Source organism: Nerophis ophidion, linkage group LG08 (genome assembly GCF_033978795.1).
Source record: "Nerophis ophidion isolate RoL-2023_Sa linkage group LG08, RoL_Noph_v1.0, whole genome shotgun sequence".
NCBI classification, from domain to species: domain Eukaryota; kingdom Metazoa; phylum Chordata; class Actinopteri; order Syngnathiformes; family Syngnathidae; genus Nerophis; species Nerophis ophidion.
Window position 1 is genome coordinate 6,222,097 of NC_084618.1, and position 26,579 is coordinate 6,248,675.

Here is a 26,579-nt window from a genome sequence, read left to right on the forward strand (position 1 = left end):
ATTTTTGTTAACAAGTTAATTGTGTTTAATGATAATACAAGCATGTTTAACACACATAGATTCCTTTCTTTCATGAAGACAAGAATATAAGTTGGTGTATTACCTGATTCTGATGACTTGCATTGATTGGAATCAGACAGTAATGATGATAACGCCCACATTTTCAAATGGAGGAAAAAAAAAGTCCTCCTTTCTGTCCAATACCACATGAAAGTGGTTGGATTTGGCATCTCATTTGTCCAACTTGCATACTCGTTTTTAAACACTTTGTTATGAGAGTAGCATATGTGTGTGTGGCCCTTTAATGTCTGGCAGCAGGTGAGAGTGCGGGTGGGCAAGCAAGTGAGAAAGCGGTCGCTGAGGGCGGGGGAGAAATACATTGGCATCAAACTCCGTAGCTTGCTAGCTTGTGCACGCTAGCTTTCTGAGACTCTTATTTTGTTAGCACAGGCAGGATGAAACAGGTCTTTTATGGTGAAGACAGGAACTGTGCAGTCGGTCTTTAGAGTTTTGACAGTAGGTACGGAGTCTCTAGAAATAAAATGTGTTTCTCTGCGTCCGCCCTGTTAGTGATTTTTTTCTTAAATATGAGCTGGCAGCAGCCAGCGTCATCTCACAAGATCCTCGGGTGCCGAGAATGTCAAACAACTGACGAAAGTGAAGTCTTGGTATGATTGATGATTGCTCATTTTTATGTCTATTTTTTAATGCCTGGCTTGAGATCGACTGACACACCCTCCGAGATCGACCAGTCGATCGCGATCGACGTAATGGGCACCCGTGTTTTAGGGGCTTTGAAGGCTACAATGACGACATCTTGCAAGCTTTTTTTTTATCATCTTTAGAATCCTAAAAAAAAAAAAAAAAATGACACCTGTGTTCCTGTCTCTCATGATTGTGAACAATAGGCAATATTCCCAAAAAGTTAAGTTCCCCTTAAAATGATTTTTGTGATTTCTGATCGTTTGTGAGGGCACCAACTGGCCTTCTATGTGAAATTTGTCTGTTAGTGCAGTACTGCATAAATAGGTATACTTGCAGTGTGTATATCAAACGTTGATGGAGGGTTTTGAAGTTGTTTTAGGGGCTTTGAAGGCTACAATGACGACTGATTAGCCACATCTTGCAAGCTTTTTTTAATCATCTTTAGAATCCTAAAAAAATTAAAAAAAATGACACCTGTGTTCCTGTCTCTCATGATTGTGAACAATAGGCAATATTCCCAAAAAGTTAAGTTCCCCTTAAAAGGATTTTTGTGATTTCTGATCGTTTGTGAGGGCACCAACTGACCTGTGTGTAATTTGTCTGTTAGTGCAGTACTGCATTTATAGGTATACTTGCAGTGTGTATATCAAACGTTGATGGAGGGTTTTGAAGTTGTTTTAGGGGCTTTGAAGGCTACAATGACAACTGATTAGCCACATCTTGCAAGCTTTTTTTTATCATCTTTAGAATCCTAAAAAAAAAAAATGACACCTGTGTTCCTGTCTCTTATGATTGTGAACAATAGGCAATATTCCCAAAAAGTTAAGTTCCCCTTAAAAGGATTTTTGTGATTTCTGATCATTTGTGAGGGCACCAACTGGCCTTCTGTGTGTAATTCGTCTGTTAGTGCAGTACTGCATGTATAGGTATACTTGCAGTGTGTATATCAAACGTTGATGGAGGGTTTTGAAGTTGTTTTAGGGGCTTTGAAGGCTACAATGACGACTGATTAGCCCCATCTTGCAAGCTTTTTTTTTATCATCTTTAGAATCCTAAAAAAAAAAAAAAAAAATGACACCTGTGTTCCTGTCTCTTATGATTGTGAACAATAGGCAATGTTCCCAAAAAGTTAAGTTCCCCTTAAAAGGATTTTTGTGATTTCTGATCGTTTGTGAGGGCACCAACTGGCCTTCTATGTGAAATTTGTCTGTTAGTGCAGTACTGCATAAATAGGTATACTTGCAGTGTGTATATCAAACGTTGATGGAGGGTTTTGAAGTTGTTTTAGGGGCTTTGAACGCTACAATGACGACTGATTAGCCACATCTTGCAAGCTTTTTTTTTATCATCTTTAGAATCCTAAAAAAAAAAAAAAAATGACACCTGTGTTCCTGTCTCTTATGATTGTGAACAATAGGCAATATTCCCAAAAAGTTAAGTTCCCCTTAAAAGGATTTTTGTGATTTCTGATCGTTTGTGAGGGCACCAACTGGCCTTCTGTGTGTAATTTGTCTGTTAGTGCAGTACTGCATATATAGGTATACTTGCAGTGTGTATATCAAACGTTGATGGAGGGTTTTGAAGTTGTTTTAGGGGCTTTGAAGGCTACAATGACGACTGATTAGCCACATCTTGCAAGCTTTTTTTTATCATCTTTAGAATCCTAAAAAAAAAAAAAAATGACACCTGTGTTCCTGTCTCTCATGATTGTGAACAATAGGCAATATTCCCAAAAAGTTAAGTTCCCCTTAAAAGGATTTTTGTGATTTCTGATCGTTTGTGAGGGCACCAACTGGCCTTCTGTGTGTAATTTGTCTGTTAGTACAGTACTGCATATATAGGTATACTTGCAGTGTGTATATCAAACGTTGATGGAGGGTTTTGAAGTTGTTTTAGGGGCTTTGAAGGCTACAATGACAACTGATTAGCCACATCTTGCAAGCTTTTTTTTTATCATCTTTAGAATCCTAAAAAAAAAAAAAGACACCTGTGTTCCTGTCTCTTATGATTGTGAACAATAGGCAATATTCCCAAAAAGTTAAGTTCCCCTGAAAAGGATTTTTGTGATTTCTGATCGTTTGTGAGGGCACCAACTGGCCTTCTGTGTGTAATTTGTCTGTTAGTGCAGTACTGCATATATAGGTATACTTGCAGTGTGTATATCAAACGTTGATGGAGGGTTTTGAAGTTGTTTTAGGGGCTTTGAAGGCTACAATGACAACTGATTAGCCACATCTTGCAAGCTTTTTTTTTATCATCTTTAGAATCCTAAAAAAAAAAAAAGACACCTGTGTTCCTGTCTCTTATGATTGTGAACAATAGGCAATATTCCCAAAAAGTTAAGTTCCCCTGAAAAGGATTTTTGTGATTTCTGATCGTTTGTGAGGGCACCAACTGGCCTTCTGTGTGTAATTTGTCTGTTAGTGCAGTACTGCATATATAGGTATACTTGCAGTGTGTATATCAAACGTTGATGGAGGGTTTTGAAGTTGTTTTAGGGGCTTTGAAGGCTACAATGACGACTGATTAGCCACATCTTGCAAGCTTTTTTTTAGCATCTTTGGAATACTAAAAAAAAAAAAAAAAATGACACCTGTGTTCCTGTCTCTTATGATTGTGAACAATAGGCAATGTTCCCAAAAAGTTAAGTTCCCCTTAAAAGGATTTTTGTGATTTCTGATCGTTTGTGAGGGCACCAACTGGCCTTCTGTGTGTAATTTGTCTGTTAGTACAGTACTGCATAAATAGGTATACTTGCAGTGTGTATATCAAACGTTGATGGAGGGTTTTGAAGTTGTTTTAGGGGCTTTGAAGGCTACAATGACGACTGATTAGCCACATCTTGAAAGCTTTTTTTATCATCTTTAGAATCCTAAAAAAAAAAAGAAAAAAAATGACACCTGTGTTCCTGTCTCTTATGATTGTGAACAATAGGCAATATTCCCAAAAAGTTAAGTTCCCCTTAAAAGGATATTTTGTGATTTCTGATCGTTTGTGAGGGCACCAACTGGCCTTCTGTGTGTGCGCACTTGTAAATCATGAAATAAATACTCAAAAGTTATGTGCAACAGATGTGTTCAAGCTAGATTGTCTATTGTTTTTCATTTTTAAAATATCGAGTAATAATTTTGGTGTGTTCTTTTTTAATCACCCTGTATACATATATAATATATATACATATAAACATATACATATATACATACACCTATATATATACATAAATATATATATATTAGGGGTGGGCAAATTAATGCGTTAATTACGCGTTAACTCATCAATCTATTAACGCCGACAATTATTTTATCGCACATTTGCGTAATTTGTTTACATGCTTTTATTTTGTTAACGCCTTTTCTTAACAAGATGGCATCTCCCGGATGTACTTCGGCGTGGAGGGGCTCTTGGTAAAGATGGAACATTTGGCAAAAATACCGGACAATTCTGCAAATGTCATGGCTGGCTTACAGCGTGGTCACTCCGGGATCACTTACGACCGCCAGACAATTCTGAATGTGGATAGATCGGGCCGTTTTGGACTGAATGACGCGTGCTTGCTAGAGCGGCTAGCTAGCATGGGAATACTTTGCCGGCTACATCCAGCGGCCTGTGAAGCAGCGGAGTATATGTGTTGTCTGTCTATTTATGAATAATGCAGACCAGGAGTGTTGGCTGAGTTCTTAACGTTTACTTTCAGAGCGTGCATATCACAACATACAAGATGCCGTCATGGCGACACAACCTATACCGGGCTACCGCGCATGCTCCTCACTCCTGTTGCATGCTGGGTAGGGTAGTTCTTTTTTCCCCTGGCTCATAACATCACAATATAGTACCATGTATATGATGCCTTCAGTTTATCAAAGCACCAAGCAAACAATCGGAAAATTCCCATCATATCAATTCCTAGATATGGTCATAATTATTTTAAGTGCACTACGCAGAATAAACACAACATTATTAATATTGCTACTATGGATAATTTGATCAAAAATTCCATAAAACAGCCCACTACCTATAATATAGGTTTTTTAAACATAAGATCCCTGATAAAAAAAATGTTTCTGCTGTTACCTCAGAAATTGCCTGTTCAGATGTTATGATTGTGGCTCAGAGATTTGTATATAGATTATATTTATTTTCCATAACAAACAGGATAACTTAAATACCCTGGCAGTGGCAATAAGCTTAAATGTTTGTATTTACATTTTTTGGAGTTGATTTTCATAAAATATGCTATTTAACTGCTACTGTTTAACAAGAACTGATTTAAATTGTGTTTGCACAACAAATGTTTTGGCGCTTTTGTTCATGTGGGAGAATATTCCAATAAAGGTGCACTACACACTACTTTTGAATTCATTATTGGGCTTTGCGTATACAATGCAGTTAATCGCGATTAATCGGAGAAATAGTGCGATTAACTTCGATTAAAATTTTTAATCGTTGCCCAGCCCTAATATATATATATAGTACAGGACACACCACCTTATTCAACGCATTTTCTTTATTTTCATGACTATTTACGTGGTAGATTGTCACTGAAACCATCAAAACTATGAATAAACACATGTACTTCACAAAAAAAGGTGAAATAACTGAAAAAGTTTCTTCAAAATAGCCACCTTCTTGCTCTGATTACTGCTTTGCACACTCTTGGCATTCTCTCCATGAGCTACAAGCAGACTTGTGAAGTGAAAACCATTTCAGGTGACTACCTCTTGAAGCTCATCGAGAGAATGCCAAGAGTGGTTATTTTGAAGAAACTAGAATATGAAAGAGATTTTCAGTTATGTCACCTTTTTTTTTTATTTAGGTACATAACTCCATATGTGTTTATTTATAGTTTTGATGTTTTTAGTCACAATCTACAACGTAAATAGTCATGAAAATAAAGAAAACGCGTTAAATGCGGAGGAGGTGTGGCCTGTACTGTATATATAACTATATATTATACAACTACAATTTAACGTACTTAATTTGACAGTATGTGCAGTCCTTATTGGAAGAACACACAAAGAAGAACATGCAAAGAGGAACAAATAACTTTAACCGGATGAGCTTTTGTGCCACAAGGGATGTATCGGAGTACTATTTGCTCGGCCTACCTTCACCATGCCCGTGTTCTCCGAGTTGCTGTTCATCATGTCGTTGAAGGACGTGAACAGGTTCCTCAAAGACTCCATGAAGTCGGCCTCTCCTTTGTTCTCGTAGAGCCTGCGAGAGGGCACAGGGTTTTGGGGAGTCAGCACGGCGTCAGTTTGACAAGATCCCCGTTAAATTCCAGAATAACAACAGTCTTTAAAGGCCGACTGAAAGCCACGACTACCAACCACAGAGTCTGATAGTTTATATATCAATGATGAAATATTAACATTGCAACACATGCCAATACGGCCTTTTTAGTTGACTCAATTGCAATTTTAAATTTCCCGTGGATTTTCTTGTTGAAAACGTCGCGGAATGATGACGTGTACGTCAGGAAATAGCGCCGCACACACACACAGCTAAAAGTCGTCTGCTTTAACCGCATATTTACTCAGTATTTTGGACATCTGTGTTGCTGAATCTTTTGCAATTTGTTCAATTAATAACGGAGAAGTCCAAGTAGAAAGATGGAGTTGGGAAGCTTTTAGCCTTTAGCCACACAAACACACGGTGATTCCTTGTTTAAAATTCCCGGAGGTGAAACTTTACTATGGATCAGAGCGGTCAAGCAGCAGTTTTCGGTGAGAAAATTGTGGTAAAAAGTCGCCACTTACCGGAGATCAGCTGAGCTTGTGCCGGCGACTTCCATCAGACACTGGCCTCAAGACACACCTTTCCGACTATCAGGTACTATTAAACTCACTAAAACACCAGCAACACTATAGAAAGATAAGGGATTTCCCTGAATTATCCTTGTAAATGTGTCTAAAAACATCTGAATCCCTCCCAATGCAATCGCGTTTTTTTTTCTAGTCCGTCGCTATCAATATCCTCAAACACGAACCTTTCATCCTCGCTCAAATTAATGGGGAAATTGTCGTTTTCTCGGTCTGAATAGCACTTTTTGTTGGAGGCTCCCATTAAAATCAATGTGAGGAGCCCTCACCCTTGTGTTATTTTTTATTTTTTTTTAGTGCTTCACTCTAACTTTCCTCATCCACGAATCTTTCATCCTCGCTCAAATTAATGGGGAAATTGACGTTTTCTCGGTCTGAATAACACTTTTTGTTGGAGGCTCCCATTAAAATCAATGTGAGGATGTGAGGAGCCCTCACCCTTGTGTTATTTTTTTGTAGTGCTTCACTCTAATTTTCTTCATCCACGAATCTTTCATCCTCGCTCAAATTAATGGGGAAATTGTCGTTTTCTCGGTCCGAATAGCACTTTTTGTTGGAGGCTCCCATTAAAATCAATGTGAGGATGTGAGGAGCCCTCACCCTTGTGTTATTTTGTATTTTTTTTAGTGCTTCACTGTAACTTTTCTCATCCACGAACTTTCATCCTCGCTCAAATTAATGGGGAAATTGTCGTTTTCTCTGTCTGAATAGCACTTTTTGTTGGAGGCTCCCATTAAAATCAATGTGAGGATGTGAGGAGCCCTCACCCTTGTGTTATTTATTATTTTTTTTAGTGCTTCACTCCAACTTTCCTCATCCACGAATCTTTCATCCTCGCTCAAATTAATGGGGAAATTGTCGTTTTCTCGGTCCGAATAGCACTTTTTGTTGGAGGCTCCCATTAAAATCAATGTGAGGATGTGAGGAGCCCTCACCCTTGTGTTATTTTTTATTTTTTTTTAGTGCTTCACTCTAACTTTCCTCATCCACAAATATTTCATCCTCGCTCAAATTAATGGGGAAATTGTCGTTTTCTCGGTCCGAATAGCACTTTTTGTTGGAGGCTCCCATTAAAATCAATGTGAGGATGTGAGGAGCCCTCACCCTTGTGTTATTTTTTTAGTGCTTCACTCTAACTTTCCTCATTCACGAATCTTTCATCCTCGCTCAAATTAATGGGGAAATTGTCGTTTTCTCGGTCCGAATAGCACTTTTTGTTGGAGGCTCCCATTAAAATCAATGTGATGATGTGAGGAGCCCTCACCCTTGTGTTATTTTTTATTTTTTTTAGTGCTTCACTCTAACTTTCCACATCCACAAATCTTTCATCCTCGCTCAAATTAATGGGGAAATTGTCGTTTTCTCGGTCCGAATAGCACTTTTTGTTGGAGGCTCCCATTAAAATCAATGTGAGGATGTGAGGAGCCCTCACCCTTGTGTTATTTTGTATTTTTTTTAGTGCTTCACTGTAACTTTTCTCATCCACAAACTTTCATCCTCGCTCAAATTAATGGGGAAATTGTCGTTTTCTCTGTCTGAATAGCACTTTTTGTTGGAGGCTCCCATTAAAATCAATGTGAGGATGTGAGGAGCCCTCACCCTTGTGTTATTTATTATTTTTTTAGTGCTTCACTCCAACTTTCCTCATCCACGAATCTTTCATCCTCGCTCAAATTAATGGGGAAATTGTCGTTTTCTTGGTCTAAATAGCACTTTTTGTTGGAGGCTCCCATTAAAATCAATGTGAGGATGTGAGGAGCCCTCACCCTTGTGTTATTTTTTATTTTTTTTAGTGCTTCACTCTAACTTTCCTCATCCACAAATCTTTCATCCTCGCTCAAATTAATGGGGAAATTGTCGTTTTCTCGGTCTGAATAGCACTTTTTGTTGGAGGCTCCCATTAAAATCAATATGACGAGGTGAGGAGCCCTCACCCTTGTGTTATTTTTTTGTAGTGCTTCACTCTAATTTTCTTCATCCACGAATCTTTCATCCTCGCTCAAATTAATGGGGAAATTGTCGTTTTCTCGGTCCGAATAGCACTTTTTGTTGGAGGCTCCCATTAAAATCAATGTGAGGATGTGAGGAGCCCTCACCCTTGTGTTATTTTTTATTTTTTTTAGTGCTTCACTCTAACTTTCCACATCCACAAATCTTTCATCCTCGCTCAAATTAATGGGGAAATTGTCGTTTTCTCGGTCTGAATAGCACTTTTTGTTGGAGGCTCCCATTAAAATCAATGTGAGGATGTGAGGAGCCCTCACCCTTGTGTTATTTTTTATTTTTTTTAGTGCTTCACTCTAACTTTCCACATCCACAAATCTTTCATCATCGCTCAAATTAATGGGGAAATTGTCGTTTTCTCGGTCTGAATAGCACTTTTTGTTGGAGGCTCCCATTAAAATCAATGTGAGGAGCCCTCACCCTTGTGTTATTTTTTATTTTTTTTTAGTGCTTCACTCTAACTTTCCACATCCACGAATCTTTCATCCTCACTCAAATTAATGGGGAAATTGTCGTTTTCTCGGTCCGAATAGCACTTTTTGTTGGAGGCTCCCATTAAAATCAATGTGAGGATGTGAGGAGCCCTCACCCTTGTGTTATTTTTTTAGTGCTTCACTCTAACTTTCCTCATCCACGAATCTTTCATCCTCGCTCAAATTAATGGGGAAATTGTCGTTTTCTCGGTCCGAATAGCACTTTTTGTTGGAGGCTCCCATTAAAATCAATGTGAGGATGTGAGGAGCCCTCACCCTTGTGTTATTTTTTATTTTTTTTTAGTGCTTCACTCTAACTTTCCTCATCCACGAATATTTCATCCTCGCTCAAATTAATGGGGAAATTGTCGTTTTCTCGGTCCGAACAGCTCTTTCTGTTGGAGGCTCCCATTAAAAAGAATGTGAGGATGTGAGGAGCCCTCAACGGGTGACGTCATCGTCTGCAACTTCCGGTACAGGCAAGGCTTTTCTATTAGCTACCAAAAGTTGCGAACTTTATCGTCGATGTTCTCTACTAAATCCTTTCAGCAAAAATATGGCAATATGGCAAAATGATCAAGGATGACACATAGAATGGACCTGCTATCCCCGTTTAAATAAGAAAATCTCATTTCAGTAGGCCTTTAAAGACATTCAGGACGAAAAAGTCCCCAGTAAGACGACGCGCACTTACCGGCTGCAACATAGAAGCAGAAAAAAAAAAAGAAATATTAGAGGATTTAATGTGTATGCTAATGCTGGTCTCAGAATGCAATGGAGACAGTTGAAAGCAAATGTCACTGGAAGGTTCACTGACTTTCCAATCACCTGCTTATTTACACATTAGCATTGTCCGCTCACAACTGATTACACACTTTTTTTTTTTTTTGCACAAATCTGCTGTTTTCTGGCAACTGCGGAGGACTGGAGCACCACTATGATACTTATGTTTTGTTTTTAATACTAATAAGTACCATATTTTCCGGACTATAAGCCGCACCCTTGTATAAGACGCACCCACAAAAAACAAACAAAACAAAACAAAAAAACGGTTTCCTTATATTAGTCATACCGGACTATAAGGCGCACAGACCGAATTAAAAATAAATAAAATTAATATTTCCATATATTTGTATAATGTTTATTTACATACCTTAAAGACCTACTGAAAGCCACTACTAGCGACCACACAGTCTGATAGTTTATATATCAATGATGAAATATTAACATTGCAACACATGCAAATTCGGCCTTTTTAGTTTACTAAATTGCAGTTTTAAATTTCCCGCGGAAGCATCATGCTAAAACGTCGCGGTATGATGATGATGTCACGCATTGTAGAGGACATCTTCTTCCAGCACCGTTCCCAGCTATAAGTTGTCTGTTTTCATCACACAATTCCACAATATACTGGACGTCTGTGTTGATGAATCTTTTGCAATTTGTTCAATGAATAATGGAGACGTCAAAGAAGAAAGATGTAGGTGGGAAGTGGTGTATTGCGGCCGCCTTTAGCAACACAAACACAGCCGGTGTTTCATTGTTTACATTCCAGAAAGACGGCAGTCAAGCGGCATAGCTCGGTTGGTGGAGTGGCCGAGCCAGCAACTTGAGAGTTGCAGGTTCGATTCCCGCTTGTGCCATCCTAGTCACTGCAGTTGTGTCCTTGGGCAAGACACTTAAGACCCACTTTTATTCTTTGGCTTTTAACACTACGTGAGTTGTGTGGTCCTCTGTGTTTTTTTTATACACTTTGATTTCTATTTTACTGTTTTAATTGATTTTACCCTTTAAAATTGTTTTTAATCATATTTATTTTCATATTGTTTTTATATTTATTTATTTTTTTGTTTTTATTCAGTCATTAATGGAGCGTGATATTGTTTTTTAATATTGTTTTTAACATGGCTGTGCAGTACTTTGGAAACGTTCTTGTTGTTTAAATCCATCCATCCATTTTCTACTGCTTATTCCCTTTTGGGAATAATCAGCTACAATCGGGCGGAAGGCGGTGTACACCCTGGACAAGTCGCCACCTCATCGCAGCGCCAACACAGATAGACAGACAACATTCACACTCACATTCACACACTAGGGCCAATTTAGTGTTGCCAATCAACCTATCCCCAGGTGCATGTCTTTGGAAGTGGGAGGGGCCTATCCCCAGGTGCATGTCTTTGGAGGTGGGAGGGGCCTATCCCCAGGTGCATGTCTTTGGAGGTGGGAGGAAGCCGGAGTACCCGGAGGGAACCATCGCATTCACGGGGAGAACATGCAAACTCCACACAGAAAGATCCCGAGCCTGGATTTGAACCCAGGACTGCAGGAACTTCGTATTGTGAGGCAGACGCACTAACCCCTCTGCCACCGTGAAGCCCTGTTGTTTAAATGTGCTATATAAATAAAGTGGATTGGATTGGAGTTTGCCCAACCAGTCTACATGTGCTTTGTGGACTTGGAGAAGGCATTGGACCGTGTCCCTCGGGAAGTCCTGTGGGGAGTGCTCAGAGAGTATGGGGTATCGGACTGTCTTATTGTGGCGGTCCGATCCCTGTGTGATCAGTGTCAGAGTTTGGTCCGCATTGCTGGCAGTAAGTCGAACACATTTCCAGTGAGGGTTGGACTCCGCCAAGGCTGTCCTTTGTCACCGATTCTGTTCATAACTTTTATGGACAGAATTTCTAGGCGCAGTCAAGGCGTTGAGGGGTTCTGGTTTGGTGACCGCAGGATTAGGTCTCTGCTTTTTGCAGATGATGTGGTCCTGATGGCTTCATCTGACCGGGATCTTCAGCTCTCGCTGGATCGGTTCGCAGCCGAGTGTGAAGCGACCGGAATGAGAATCAGCACCTCCAAGTCCGAGGCCATGGCTCTCGCCCGGAAAAGGGTGGAATGCCATCTCCGGGTTGGGGAGGAGACCCTGCCCCAAGTGGAGGAGTTCAAGTACCTAGGAGTCTTGTTCACGAGTGAGGGAAGAGTGGATCGTGAGATCGACAGGCGGATCGGTGCGGCGTCTTCAGTAATGCGGACGTTGTACCGATCCGTTGTGGTGAAGAAGGAGCTGAGCCGGAAGGCAAAGCTCTCAATTTACCGGTCGATCTACGTTCCCATCCTCACCTATGGTCATGAGCTTTGGGTCATGACCGAAAGGGATAAGATCACGGGTACAAGCGGCCGAAATGAGTTCGGGTCTCTCCCTTAGAGATAGGGTGAGAAGCTCTGCCATCCGGGAGGAACTCAAAGTAAAGCCGCTGCTCCTCCACTTCGAGAGGAGCCAGATGAGGTGGTTCGGGCATCTGGTCAGGATGCCACCCGAACACCTCCCTAGGGAGGTGTTTAGGGCACGTCCAGCCGGTAGGTGACCACGGGGAAGACCCAGGACACGTTGGGAAGACTATGTCTCCCTTCCCAGGACACGTTGGGAAGACTATGTCTCCCGGCTGGCCTGGGAACGCCTCGGGATCCCCCGGGAAGAGCTAGACGAAGTGGCTGGGGAGAGGGAAGTCTGGGTTTCCCTGCTTAGGCTGCTGCCCCCGCGACCCGACCTTGGATAAGCGGAGGATGATGGATGGATTGGATTGGATTAAAGCAGACTACTTATAGCTTGGATCGGGCTGGTAAAAAATGTCCGCTACAACCAGTGACGTCAAACGCGCGCGTCGTCATACCGCGACGTTTTCAACAGGATACATCGCGCGGAATTTAAAATTGTTGCAATTGTTGCAATGTTAATAATTCATCATTGATATATAAACTATCAGACTGCGTGGTGGCTTTCAGTAGGTCTTTAAAGTGGCAAATGAACATTCCTACTGAACATTTCATTGCTTTGCGTGACCACGTACTGGTTGAAGAGCACCCTGGAGCGCACGATGAACTTGAAAATGTACTCCAGGGCCTTCATGGCCTTCAGCAGCTGCTCCGTCAGCTTCTCGGCGTTGTCCACGTAGTTCTTCAGAACCTTGGTCAGCTTCCTGCCGACACAGCAGATCCCCCCCCCCTCAGATGAGACGTGCTCCAGTTGAAGGCTGCCACGTGATTAACTTAAGAGGGGGTCCAACTCACGTGTAGGCGAGCGTGGCGCTGAAGTGCTTGCGGATGTACGTCTCCAGAACGGGGTTGAAGTGCTGGAACTTGCGGTCGGCGATGAGGCCGATGATGAACACCTGGTGAGAGAAGTGCAGTTACAAGATGCGTCTTTTCTACTCCCGGAGGAAACATCAATCAATGTATTTTATTTCGGCAATCTTCACATAAAACAAAGAACAACAACAAAAAAAGAAAAAAAAAAACACTCATTTGAGCAATGATTGAGCCGAAAGGGTGTAGGTTGAAGCAACGCTATGTCCCGGCAAGAAATCTGCGTTCAAAGGACTCCGGCTTATTAGTGATTCCCAAAGCCCCAAAAAAGTCTGCGGGCTGTAGAGCGTTTTCATTTCGGGCTCCAGTACTCTGGAATGCCCTCCCGGTAACAGTTCGAGATGCCACCTCAGTAGAAGCATTTAAGTCTCACCTTAAAACTCATTTGTATACTCTAGCCTTTAAATAGACTCCCTTTTTAGACCAGTTGATCTGCCGTTTCTTTTCTTTTTCTCCTATGTCCCACTCTCCCTTGTGGAGGGGGTCCGGTCCGATCCGGTGGCCATGTACTGCTCGCCTGTGTATCGGCTGGGGACATCTCTGCTCTGCTGATCCGCCTCCGCTTGGGATGGTTTCCTGCTGGCTCCGCTGTGAACGGGACTCTCGCTGCTGTGTTGGATCCGCCTTGGACTGGACTCTCGCGACTGTGTTGGATCCATTATGGATTGAACTCTCACAGTATCATGTTAGACCCGCTCGACATCCATTGCTTTCCTCCTCTCCAAGGTTCTCATAGTCATCATTGTCACCGACGTCCCACTGGGTGTGAGTTTTCCTTGCCCTTATGTGGGCCTACCGAGGATGTCGTAGTGGTTTGTGCAGCCCTTTGAGACACTAGTGATTTAGGGCTATATAAGTAAACATTGATTGATTGATAAACCTAGCCCATCACAACAAGAACAAGGTTCAAAATATATAAAATCTAAAACATGCTTCACTTATATTACTTTTTTTTTAAACAATATATAAGCAACATATATGTAGCACACGTCTCATATATACAGTTTAACATTTAAATCAAACATATACACAATGCGTCCCAGCTACAACGGGGTTCTATTAACACAGATACGATGGTATATACGGCGGATACTGCCCTCCAAAATAGTTTCTGTCGTTTTGAGGAAATAACATTAGAGGAATTGTTACAACGTGTAAATGGAATAAAACAAACAACATGTTTACTTGACCTTCTTCCTGGGAAACTGATCAAGGAGCTCTTTGTAGTATTAGGTCCATCAGTGCTAAATATTATAAACGATATTATTTTTTGGCATCAAAAATGTCATATTCATAGTAGTATCAACTACATAGGCTATTATACTTGGTATCATTACAGTGGAAGTTAGGTGTGGATCCACCCATAGCGTTTGTTTACATTCAGAGTGCTAGCTTTCTGTTAGTAGTTAGCTGTTGTATCCTACAGTGTTTAGCTCTTCCTCGTCCTGCAGGGATGATACTTGTAAGAAACTTTATTTGTTGCCACGGAGGTGAGGATTAGTGATTCGGATGTAGCTAAAACTTCTACGGATGGACGTTCGCTGGTAGCTATCTAGTCATGTCTTGAAGCACCTCTTCCTAAAAGGCGTTTCACCTTTATCTTTGGTTTTTAAGCCAAAATTAGTCCGTTCTCCCTTTTTTTTGTCGACACACTGTGTCTCCTTGCAAGTACTCCGTGATTGTGCGCTGCCGAACATGCTCCTCTGCTCGCAAAACCAGCAATGACGACTTTTTAAACAGAGTGTTTGATTCATCAGTACCGTACAAGCCTAATAAAGTCTATAAAAATGTGTCTGGCTAATAAGTCATGCAATTCAGGGGGTGCTGCAGTCTTCTCGGCACAGAACCAATGTTGTAAAAGCAATACAAAAACACACCAAAGAAGCTGAAGAAGTGGATACCTGCTACTTCTATGCTTACCAAGGCATCAAACACCAACGTGTCGAACGTGTCGCTGTCCGAGTTCTCCATCATGATGTTGAAGAGGGCGTCCAGGGTGTCTTGCAGGAACTAGAAGGAAAAGGCGTTAAAAAAACAAAGCGACAAAACCGTACACGATACACCTCACATAGTTGAGTTGGAGTTTATATCGAACATGAGACCATACAACATGATACATCACTATTTCCAGTTTCTCTTTTCAACATGTTCGAAAAGGAGTAGGAAGAAGCAGAGTTTATTTAATCCGACCCCTTTTCTTTTGCACAACAGTTGCTAAAACTTCTGTTCACTTCCTGTTCTCAATTCATTCACAATATACTCCATAAGGAATCGCAATAAAAAATAAATAATAATTGGTGAAGTAAGTTATATTTCATATGATAAGATTATTTGGAGAAAGAATGAACGGGTGAAATACATTCAGAATGTTTATCATGGTTCTTATTCTTCCTACTTTGTAAATACTTTTAAGTTTGAAGAGTTTCTGGAACTGCGATGAGGTGGCGACTTGTCCAGGGTGTACCCCGCCTTCCGCCCGATTGTAGCTGAGATAGGCGCCAGCGCCCCCCGCGACCCCGAAAGGGAATAAGCGGTAGAAAATGGATGGGATGGATGAATGGATGAAATACGTTCAGAATGTTTATCATGGTTCTTATTCTTCGTACTTTGTAAATACTTTTTAAGTTTGAAGAGTTTCTGGAACTGCGATGAGGTGGCGACTTGTCCAGGGTGTACCCCGCCTTCCGCCCGATTGTAGCTGAGATAGGCACCAGCGACCCCAAAGGGAATAAGCGTTAGAAAATGGATGGAGTTTCTTGAAGTGGATCATATTAGTACGGGGGTCGGGAACCTTTTTTGGCTGAGAGAGCCAAGAATCAAAATATTTTCAAATGTATTTCCGTAAGAACCATATAATATTTTTTTTAACACCGAACACAACTAAACGTGTGCATTTTTAAGTAAGACCAGCATTTCTAGAGTATAATAGCTCTCTAAATATTTGTAATAACATTGTTATTCTGAAGTTAACTGTGGAGGGAGGCGTGGCCTGCAGGCCTGCAGCGAAGCAGGGTGTGCCAGGACCGGCCTCGAAATCTGCGACAGGTGCGTTAAATGCCCACCAGGGCCTTGGTATCTAATCACCTGTCGCTCTGTTATAAGCAGCAGCCGGGAGGAGAGACGGGGGCTGGGGGTGGATCCAGAGTGCGAGCGAGAACAAAAGAGAAAAAGACAATTGCTGGAAAGCAACGGAGAGACTTATTGAAAAATAAAACAATATTACAACCCTGAAACAGGCTCTCATGTCGGTGCTTGGTGGTCTGAAGAACCCCCGGGAGGGCAAACTCTAAACTAATCAATAATAAATAAATCACTTCTTACCCTTCATGCAACTTCTGGAACAAGTGCGGTAGAAAAAGGATGGATGGATTAAAATGCATGAGAATGTTTTATATTTTGAACGTTATTTTTGATTACCAGCGGAATTATTCATTACTTATCGTGTTAAGCAATGTCAGCTAAGATTTATCTGAGAACCAGATGCAGTCATCAAAAGAGCCACATCTGGCTCTAGAGCCATAGGTTCCCTACCCCTGGGTTAAACCATTTCATCATTTTAATTCCACATAAAGATATACTGAAGGTATATCTTTCGGCCCGCACCTTAATATGAAAGTTTAATGTTAGTGCGGCCCGTGAGTTTAATATGAATGGCGCTTGACAGCGTTGTGTGCGGAGCTGAAGGAATCTACCAATCACGGTGTGGTATATGGTTCTCGAGGGTGGAACGTTGACGTCACGCAGAGAAACGTTTTGCCACTTTTCCATTCGACCCGCTCGCTCTCTCTCTCTGATTGTGTGTGTTTCTCTCTCAACTCTTCCCCCGGCGCCGCTGTAATAGTCGTGCCCGGGGAGACGATCGGTCCGGTAGCTTCCGAAGCACTCCGCGAAAAAAAAAAAACTGTGGTGCACTGGACCCCCAGCGCTGATACTCCGACAGAGAGTCACTGGGCGAATCGGACGTTTGACACATTAGTCGTGATGTTAGCCCGTTCGGGGCTAATAAACTCATTCTAGCTGCCAACATACAACCTTCACTGGGGCGACCGCGCATGCTCGTCACTACTGTTGCATGCTGGGTAGTGTAGTTCTTGTATTCCCTAGCTCAGGGGTGCCCATTACGTTGATCGCGAGCTACCAGTCGACCGCGGGGGGTGTGTCAGTCGGTCTCCAGCCAGGCTTTTAAAAAAAATAGACCTAAAAATGAGTGATCATCAATCTTCACCAAGACGTCACTTAAATGACATTCACGGTACCGGAGGGTCTTGTGAGATGACGCTGGCTGCTGCAAGATCATTATTATGAAAATATGACAGAGAGGAAGGCGAGAAACACTTTTTATGTCAACAGACTCTCGTGCCGTACCTTCCGTCGAAACTCTAAAGGCCGACTGCACATTTCCTATCTTCACAATAAAAGCCCTGCTTCATGCTGCCTGCGCTAACTAAATACAGAGTCTCGGAAAACTGGCGTGCACAAGCCATCCCTCAGAAAGCTGGCGTGCACATCACTTGTGCACGCCAGCTTTCTGAGACTCTTATTTTGTTAGCGCAGGCAGCATGAAGCAGGGCTTTTATTGTGAAGATAGGAAATGTGCAGTCTGCCTTTAGAGTTTTGACGGAAGGGACGGCGTGAAAGTCTGTTGAAATAAAAAGTGTTTCTCGCCTTCCTCTCTGTCATTTTTTCATAATAATGAACTGGCAGCAGCCAGCGTCATCTCACAAAACCCTCGGGTGCCGTGAATGTCAATCAAGCAAGCTACGGAATTTGCAGCCAATGTTTTTCTTGTAAAGTGTATGGAAGCTGGATGAATTAGATGCCAAAAACCAACCACTTTCATGTGGTATTGTACAGAAAGGACAACTTTTTTTCTCCTCCATTTGAAAATGTGGGCGTTATCATCATTACTGTCTGATTCCAATCAATGCAAGTCATCAGAATCAGGTAATACACCAACTTCTATTCTTGTCTTTGTGAAAGAAAGACATCTATATGTGTTACACATGCTTGTATTATCATTAAACACATTTAACTTGTTTACAAAAATGTCTCTTTCATAAATAAATAAATATAAATGATATATATAAATGAGGTAGATCCCCTCGAGTTGGTCAATTGAAAAGTAGCTCGCCTGCAGAAAAAGTGTGGGCACCCCTGCCCTAGCTCACTCAGTCTCGCAAGCTGTGAACTGATCCCTAAGGAACGGGGGGGCCCAATAAGGAGTGATTTATGCAGGAGCTAATCTTTGGAATAGTATCTGATCCACAACGTAAGAGGATAACCATTAGAGCTTTTAAATGAAAATGTTATCTAATTTTACACCGAGAGGCACTTTGACTGGGGTGATGGTGCGCTAATGTGCGGCGGAGAGTAATCACACCCCTGCGGTTTAATGAAGCGGTCCCGCTGTGGCGGTCGCATCCATCTGGACCCGATCAGGACTGTCTGAGCGAGGGGAGGCGCCGCTGTAACTTTGAGCTCAGCGTGATTTATTCATTGGCAGGTTGGTTTGTCCACTTTGAAATTCTAAAAGCTATTCAGAATCCGAGGCAACAAACATGTACTAATTAAAACATCTGTCTGTAATTCAACACACGCAAGGCACTAGTCAGTGCTGCGTTCACACTGCGGTCCAAGGCACAATCTGGTTCTGATCCAGATTAAGCCATTTTTTATTTTTTATTTTCACATGAAAGATTTAGTCGGTGCATTGGACTGAAACTGACATGGATATGATTTACAAGCACCAAAACCAGTGAAGTTGGCACGTTGTATGTTCATCCATTTTCTACCGCGTGTCCCTTTCGGGGTGACGGGGGAAGCTGGAGCCTATCTCAACTGAAGGCGGGGTACACACTGGACAAAACTGGCCCTAGTGTGTGACTGTGAGTGTGAATGTTGTCTGTCTATCTGTGTTGGCCCTCCGATGAGGTAGCGTTTTGTCCAGTGTGTACCCCGCCTTCAGTTGAGATAGGCTCCAGCTATTGTGTAAACCCGCAAATAAAAATGATTTGCAAATCCTTTTCCACCTACATTCAATAAAATAAACTGCGAAGACAAGATACTTAACGATATTTTTTGCAAATATGAGCTCATTTGGAATTTGATGCCTGCAACATGTTTCAAAAAAGCTGGCACAGGTGGCAAAAAAGACTGACAAAGTTGATGGATGCTCATCAAACACTTATTTGGAACATCCCACAGGTGAATAGGCTAATTGGGAACAGGTGGGTGCCATGATTGGGTATAAAAGCAGCTTCCATGAAATGCTCAGTCATTCACAAACAAGGATGGGGCGAAGGTCACCACTTTGTGAACAAATGCGTGAGCAAATTGTCCAACAGTTTAAGAAGAACATTTCTCAATCAGCTATTACAAGGAATTTAAGGTCCGTAATATCCTCAAAAGGTTCAGAAAACCTGAAAAATCCCTGCACGTAAGCGGCATGCCCGTGACCTTCGATCCCTCGGGCGGTACCGCATCAAAAAGCGACATCAGTCTGCAAAGGATATCACCCCGTGGGCTCAGGAACACTTCAGAAAACCACTGTCATTAACTTCAGTTTGTCACTACATCTGTAAGTGCAAGTTAAAACTCTACTATGCATAGCGAAAACCATTTATCAACAACACCCAGAAACTCCGCCGGCTTTGCTGGGCCCGAGCTCATCTAAGATGGACTGATCCAAAGACGAAAAGTGTTCTGTGTTATGGTGAGTCCACATTTCAAATTGTTTTGAGAAATTGTGGACGTCGTGTCTTCCGGACCAAAGAGGAACAGAACCATCCCGACTCTTATAGGCGTAAAGTTCAAAAGCCAGTATCAGTGTCGGTATGGGGGTGTATTAGTGCCCAAAGCACGGGTAACTTACACATCTTTGAAGGCACCATTAATGCTGAGAGGTACATACAAATTTTGGAGCAACATTTGTTGCCATCCAAGCAACGCCCCTGCTTATTTCAGCAAGACAATGCCAAACCCCATTCTGTCCGTGTAAAAACAGCATGGCTTTATACTAAAAGAGTGCGGGTACTAGACTGGCCTGCTTTTAGTCTAGACCTGTCTCCCATTGAAAATGTGTGGTGCACTACAATACCATAACAGAGTTGTTGAACAACTTAAGCAATACGTCAAGCAAGAATGGGAAACAATTCCACCTGAAAAGCTTCAAAAATTGGTCTCCTCAGTTCCATAATGTTTACTGAGTGTTTATTAAAAGGAAAGGCCATGTAGCACAGTGGTAAAAGTGCCCCCATGCCAACTTTTTTGCAATATGTTGCTGCCAGTAAATTCTAAGTCAATGATCATTTGCAAAAAAACCCCAAAAAAAACAGGTTTCCCAGTTTGAACATGAAATATCTTGTCTTTGCAGTCTATTCAATTGAATATAAGTTGATAAGGATTTGCAAATCATTGTATTCTGTTTTTATTTACCGTTTACACAACGTGCCAACTTCACTGGGTTTGGGTTTTGTATTTAAATGTGGTAATTATTCCACATCAGTAACAACAACACTTCCTTGAGGGACGTACAGTAATCATACTTTAAATCAGGGGTGCCCACACTTTTTCTGCAGGCGAGCAACTTTTCAATTGACCAACTCGAGGGGATCTACCTCATTTATATATATCATTTATATTTATTTATTTATGAAAGAGACATTTTTGTAAACAAGTTACATGTGTTTACAAGCATGTGTAACACATATAGAGGTCTTTCTTTCACAAAGATAAGAATATAAGTTGGTGTATTACCTGATTCTGATGACTTGCATTGATTGGAATCAGACAGTAATGATGATAACGCCCACATTTTCAAATGGAGGAGAAAAAAAGTGGTCCTTTCTGTACAATACCACATGAAAGTGGTTGCTTTTTGGCATCTAATTCATCCAGCTTCCATACACTTTACAAGAAAAACATTGGCGGCAAATTCCGTAGCTTGCTTGATTGACATTCACGGCACCCGAGGGTCTTGTGAGATGACGCTGGCTGCTGCCAGTTCATTATTATGAAAAAATGACAGAGAGGAAGGCAAGAAACATTTTTTATTTCAACAGACTTTCGCGCCGTCCCTTCCGTCAAAACTCTAAAGGCCGACTGCACATTTCCTATCTTCACAATAAAAGCCCCGCTTCATGCTGCCTGCGCTAACAAAATAAGAGTCTCGGAAAGCTGGCGTGCACAAGTGATGTGCACGCCAGCTTTCTGAGGGATCACTTGTGCACGCCAGTTTTCCGAGACTCTGTATTTAGTTAGCGCAGGCAGCATGAAGCAGGGCTTTTATTGTGAAGATAGGAAATGTGCAGTCGGCCTTTAGAGTTTTGACGGAAGGTACGGCGCGAGAGTCTGTTGAAATAAAAAGTGTTTCTCGCCTTCCTCTCGGTCATATTTTCATAATAATGATCTTGCAGCAGCCAGCGTCATCTCACAAGACCCTCCGGTACCGTGAATGTCATTTAAGTGACGTCTTGGTGAAGATTGATGATCACTCATTTTTATGTCTATTTTTTTTAAAAGCCTGGCTGGAGATCGACTGACACACCCCCCGCGGTCGACTGGTAGCTCGCGATCGACGTAATGGGCACCCCTGCTGTAAATATTCATGGCTCACCTACTGAAATAATTAAAAGTAAAAACACTATAATATTTTTACATCAAACTGAAATATTTGTACTTTTCAAAACATTTTCAAAATCAGTGTTAAGATCACTTTATTTCTATTAATGTGTATATTATGTTTGAAATATAATAATAATTAATTACAATATGCTATAGTCATTTACTTAAGAGCACAAAAATATAAACAAAAATAAGTCCTTTCAATAAAGATTTCAAAACATTTTCAATATACATTGGTGGGGCTTTATAGCTCGGTTGGTAGAGTGGCCGTGCCAGCAACTTGAGGGTTGCAGGTTCAATTCCCGCTTCCGCCATCCTAGTCACTGCCGTTGTGTCCTTGGGCAAGACACTTTACCCACCTGCTCCCAGTGCCACCCACACTGGTTTAAATGTAACTTAGATATTGGCTTTCACTATGTGAAGTGCTTTGAGTCACTAGAGAAAAGCGCTATATAAATATAATTCATAATTCACATTATTTTTCAATACTGAAGATGGGAAGTAAGTAGTTTAACCCACAGTTCACAGACTAAATGGACAGTTGTTAACTAGAGATGTCCGATAATTTCGGACTGCCAGTATTATCGGCCGATAAATGCTTTAAAATGTAATATCGGAAATTATCGGTATCGGTTTCAAAATTATAAGTATCCGTTTCAAAAAGTAAAATTTAAGATTTTTTAAAACGCCGCTGTGTACACGGACATAGTGCCAATAAACCTTAAAGGCACTGCCTTTGCGTGCCGGCCCATTCACATAATGTCTACGGCTTTTCACACACACAAGTGAATCTCATGCATACTTGGTCAACAGCCATACAGGTCACACTGAGGGTGGCCGTATAAACAACTTTAACACTGTTACAAATATGCGCCACACTGTGAACCCACACCAAACAAGAATGACAAACACATTTCGGGAGAACATCCGCACCGTAACACAACATAAACGCAACAGAACAAATACCCAGAAACCCTTGCAGCACTAACTCTCGGGACGCTACAATATACACCTACACCAACCCCGCCCACCTCAACCTCCTCATGCTCTCTCAGGGAGAGCATGTCCCAAATTCCAAGCTGCTGTTTTGAGGCATGTTAAAAACAAATAATGCACTTTGTGACTTCAATAATAAATATGGCAGTGCCATGTTGGCATTTTTTTCCATAACTTGAGTTGATTTATTTTGGAAAACCTTGTTACATTAGCGGGGCATCACAACAAAATTAGGCGTAATAATGTGTTAATTCCACGACTGTATATATCGGTATCGGTTGATATCGGAATCGGTAATTAAAAAAGCCATTATCGGACATCTCTATTGACAACCACACAATGCAATACAAGTGTCCGATAATAATCTCAAAAACAAAATTATACAAATGCAATATGCAATTAGCTCGGTTGGTAGAGTGGCCGTGCCAGCAACTTGAGGGTTGCAGGTTCGATTCCCGCTTCCGCCATCCTAGTCACTGCCGTTGTGTCCTTGGGCAAGACACTTTTACCCACCTGCTCCCAGTGCCACCCACACTGGTTCGAATGTAACTTAGATATTGGGTGTCACTATGTAAAGCGCTTTGAGTCACTAGAGAAAAAGCGCTATATAAATATAATTCACTTCACATTCACTCCATTTGGAACACATTTGAATAAAAATATCTTAATTTTTGGACCAATACATTCACTACTTAGCAGTATGGAGGCGTTTTTTTCAAACCACGGCTGTTCAAAGTGCGGCCTGGCAGCTTTTTTGTATAAAAGGTGGGGCAGTATAGCTCGGTTGGTAGAGTGGCCGTGCCAGCAACTTGAGGGTTGCAGGTTCGATTCCCGCTTCCGCCATCCTAGCCACTGCCGTTGTGTCCTTAGGCAAGACACTTTTACCCACCTGCTCCCAGTGCCACCCACACTGGTTCGAATGTAACTTAGATATTGGGTTTCACTATGTAAAGCGCTTTGACTCACTAGAGAAAAGCGCTATATAAATATAATTCACTTCACAACTTCTACAAAAAAACATATTTACTTTTTTTTTTTTTTTCATTGTGCAGTTTTCCCCTCGTCAGTTATTTTATTAATGATATATTTACATAATAATGGTGTATCATTTCAGTACATCCATCCATCCATTTTCTACCGCTTATTCCCTTTTGGGGTGGCGGGGGGGCGCTGGCGCCTATCTCAGCTACAATCGGGCGGAAGGCGGGGTACACCCTGGACAAGTCGCCACCTCACCGCAGGGCCAACACAGATAGACGGACAACATTCACACTCACATTCACAGTACAGTTTATTTTAAATTATTTAGCTGTTAAAAACTTATTTTTGCTTACTTTGTACTTTTTTGTACTCTTTTTTTTTCCTTCTCTCTCCTCTCCAAGGTTCTCATAGTCATCATTGTCACCGACGTCCCACTGGGTGTGAGTTTTCCTTGCCCTTATGTGGGCCTACCGAGGATGTGGTAGTGGTTTGTGTTGTGGTTTGTGCAGCCCTTTGAGACACTAGTGATTTAGGGCTATATAAGTAAACATTGATTGACATTGATTGATACAAATATATGCCACACTGTAAACCCACACCAAACAGGAATGACAAACACATTTCGGGAGAACATTTGCACCGTAACAGAACAAATACCCGGACCCCCCTTGCAGCACTAACTCTTCCGGGACGCTACAATATACACCTCCCGCTACCAGCAAACTCCACCCCCCCAAGGGACGGCGTGGCGCAGTGGGGAGAGTGGCCGTGCGCAACCCGAGCGTCCCTGGTTCAATTCCCACCTAGTACCAACCTCGTCACGTCCGTTGTGTCCTGAGCAAGACACTTCACCCTTGCTCCTGATGGGTGCTGGTTGGCGCCTTGCATGGCAGCTCCCTCCATCAGTGTGTGAATGTGTGTGAGAATGTGTGAATGTGGAAGTAGTGTCAAAGCGCTTTGAGTACCTTGAAGGTAGAAAAGCGCTATACAAGTACAACCCATTTATTTATTTATTTATTATTTCATTGCCATTATATTTCTTCAGGTTTTTTGGAGCCGCTGATTAAGAGAAAAAACTAAAGTTCCAATGTACCTGAACTGTCCTGCACCTGTGCAAATGGCAATAAACATCCATTCTATTTGACTTTCCTTTTAATACATGAAAATGTATGTTTTTTTTGTTGTTTTTTTGCCTGAAAGAATGGTGATTCTTCGTGTTTCCAGAAGTTGAGAGTGAGGCCTGTTCCATTTTTTTCCCAACTTGAATTTTTCCCAAAATGTGCCATCTAAGAGGCTACAACAATAAGATGCAAGCGGCAAAAATGATGTCATCGACAACCCTGACCTTGACGACCTCTCCGCCCTCCACCTTCATCAGCTGTCGCAGGTTCTGCTGCAGGAGGCTGGTGTTGGAGCGCCACTTCAGCAGCCCCAGTAGGTCGACTGGGAAAACATGCAAAGAAATATTAGCAACGTGCATGTTATCCTCTGTCTTCTTTTACTACAAAGCCCCGAAAGTCTAGGCAATTTGAATCCAAAAAACATTTGTATTCTACAAGCTTGAAGCCAGAAGAAAAACAACAACTTATTTCCTTTTATTCCGTATACTGACATAAATACACTAAACAAAAAAAATTATTTTTGTAGTCATTTTAAGCAGCCACAAAAGAATGGCAGATTCCATCCATCCATCCATCATCTTCCGCTTATTTGAGGTCGGGTCGCGGGGGCAACAGCCTAAGCAGGGAAGCCCAGACTTCCCTCTCCCCAGCCACTTCGTCTAGCTCTTCCCGGGGGATCCCGAGGCGTTCCCAGGCCAGCCGGGAGACATAGTCTTCCCAACGTGTCCTGGGTCTTCCCCGTGGCCTCCTACCGGTTGGACGTGCCCTAAACACCTCCCTAGGGAGGCGTTCGGGTGGCATCCTGACCAGATGCCCGAACCACCTCATCTGGCTCCTGAATCTCTCTTGCTGCTGGTGGCCATGATTGTAAACAATGTGCGGATGTGAGGAGCTCCACAACCCGTGACGTCACGCGCACATCGTCTGCAACGAAAGAGTCGTTGCGATTGTTGGATATGACTTCAAAGGCCTACTGAAACCCACCACTACCAAACACGCATCTGAATCGCTCCCACTACCCTTGCCATTTCTTTTTTCTTCTAGTCCTTCACTCTAACTTTCCTCATCCACAAATCTTTCATCCTCGCTCAAATTAATGGGGAAATCGTCGCTTTCTCGGTCCGAATCTCTCTTGTTGCTGGTGGCCATGATTGTAAACAATGTGAGGATGTGAGGAGCTCCACAACCCGTGATGTCACGCGCACATCGTCTGCTACTTCCGGTACAGGCAAAGCTTTTTTATTAGCGACCAAAAGTTGCGAACTTTATCATCGATGTTCTCTACTAAATCCTGTCAGGAAAAATATGGCAATATCGTGAAATGATCAAGTATGACACATAGAATGAGCCAAGGCACATTTTTTGCGTTCGTTGAAAAAATGCGCAGGCGCACCAATAGCAGAAGTCATTAAAAAAAAACGAAAGAGTCGTTGCGATTGTTAGATACGACTTCAAAGGCCTACTGAAACCCACTACTACCAACCACGCATCTGAATCGCTCCCACTACCCTCGCCATTTCTTTTTTCTTCTAGTCCTTCACTCTAACTTTCCTCATCCACGAATCTTTCATCCTCCCTCAAATTAATGGGGAAATCGTCGCTTTCTCGGTCCGAATCTCTCTTGCTGCTGGTGGCCATGATTTTAAACAATGTGAGGATGTGAGGAGCTCCACAACCCGTGATGTCACGCGCACATTGTCTGCTGCTTCCGGTACAGG

At 42.0% G+C, this 26,579-nt stretch overlaps 1 protein-coding gene across 2 annotated transcripts in view; it reads right to left on the minus strand.

Annotated features, from left to right (window-relative positions):
- Positions 1–26,579, minus strand: part of dock1 (dedicator of cytokinesis 1) — a 537,727-nt gene that overhangs the window by 382,864 nt on the left and 128,284 nt on the right. For both annotated transcript variants that reach the window (XM_061907548.1, XM_061907547.1), the window contains exons 19-23: positions 25,086–25,183; positions 15,062–15,151; positions 13,067–13,167; positions 12,847–12,975; positions 5,811–5,919 (exon numbers count right to left, since the gene is read on the minus strand). In XM_061907548.1, the coding sequence (XP_061763532.1) occupies positions 5,811–5,919; positions 12,847–12,975; positions 13,067–13,167; positions 15,062–15,151; positions 25,086–25,183 (527 nt within the window). The remainder of the gene's footprint in view (positions 1–5,810; positions 5,920–12,846; positions 12,976–13,066; positions 13,168–15,061; positions 15,152–25,085; positions 25,184–26,579) is intronic.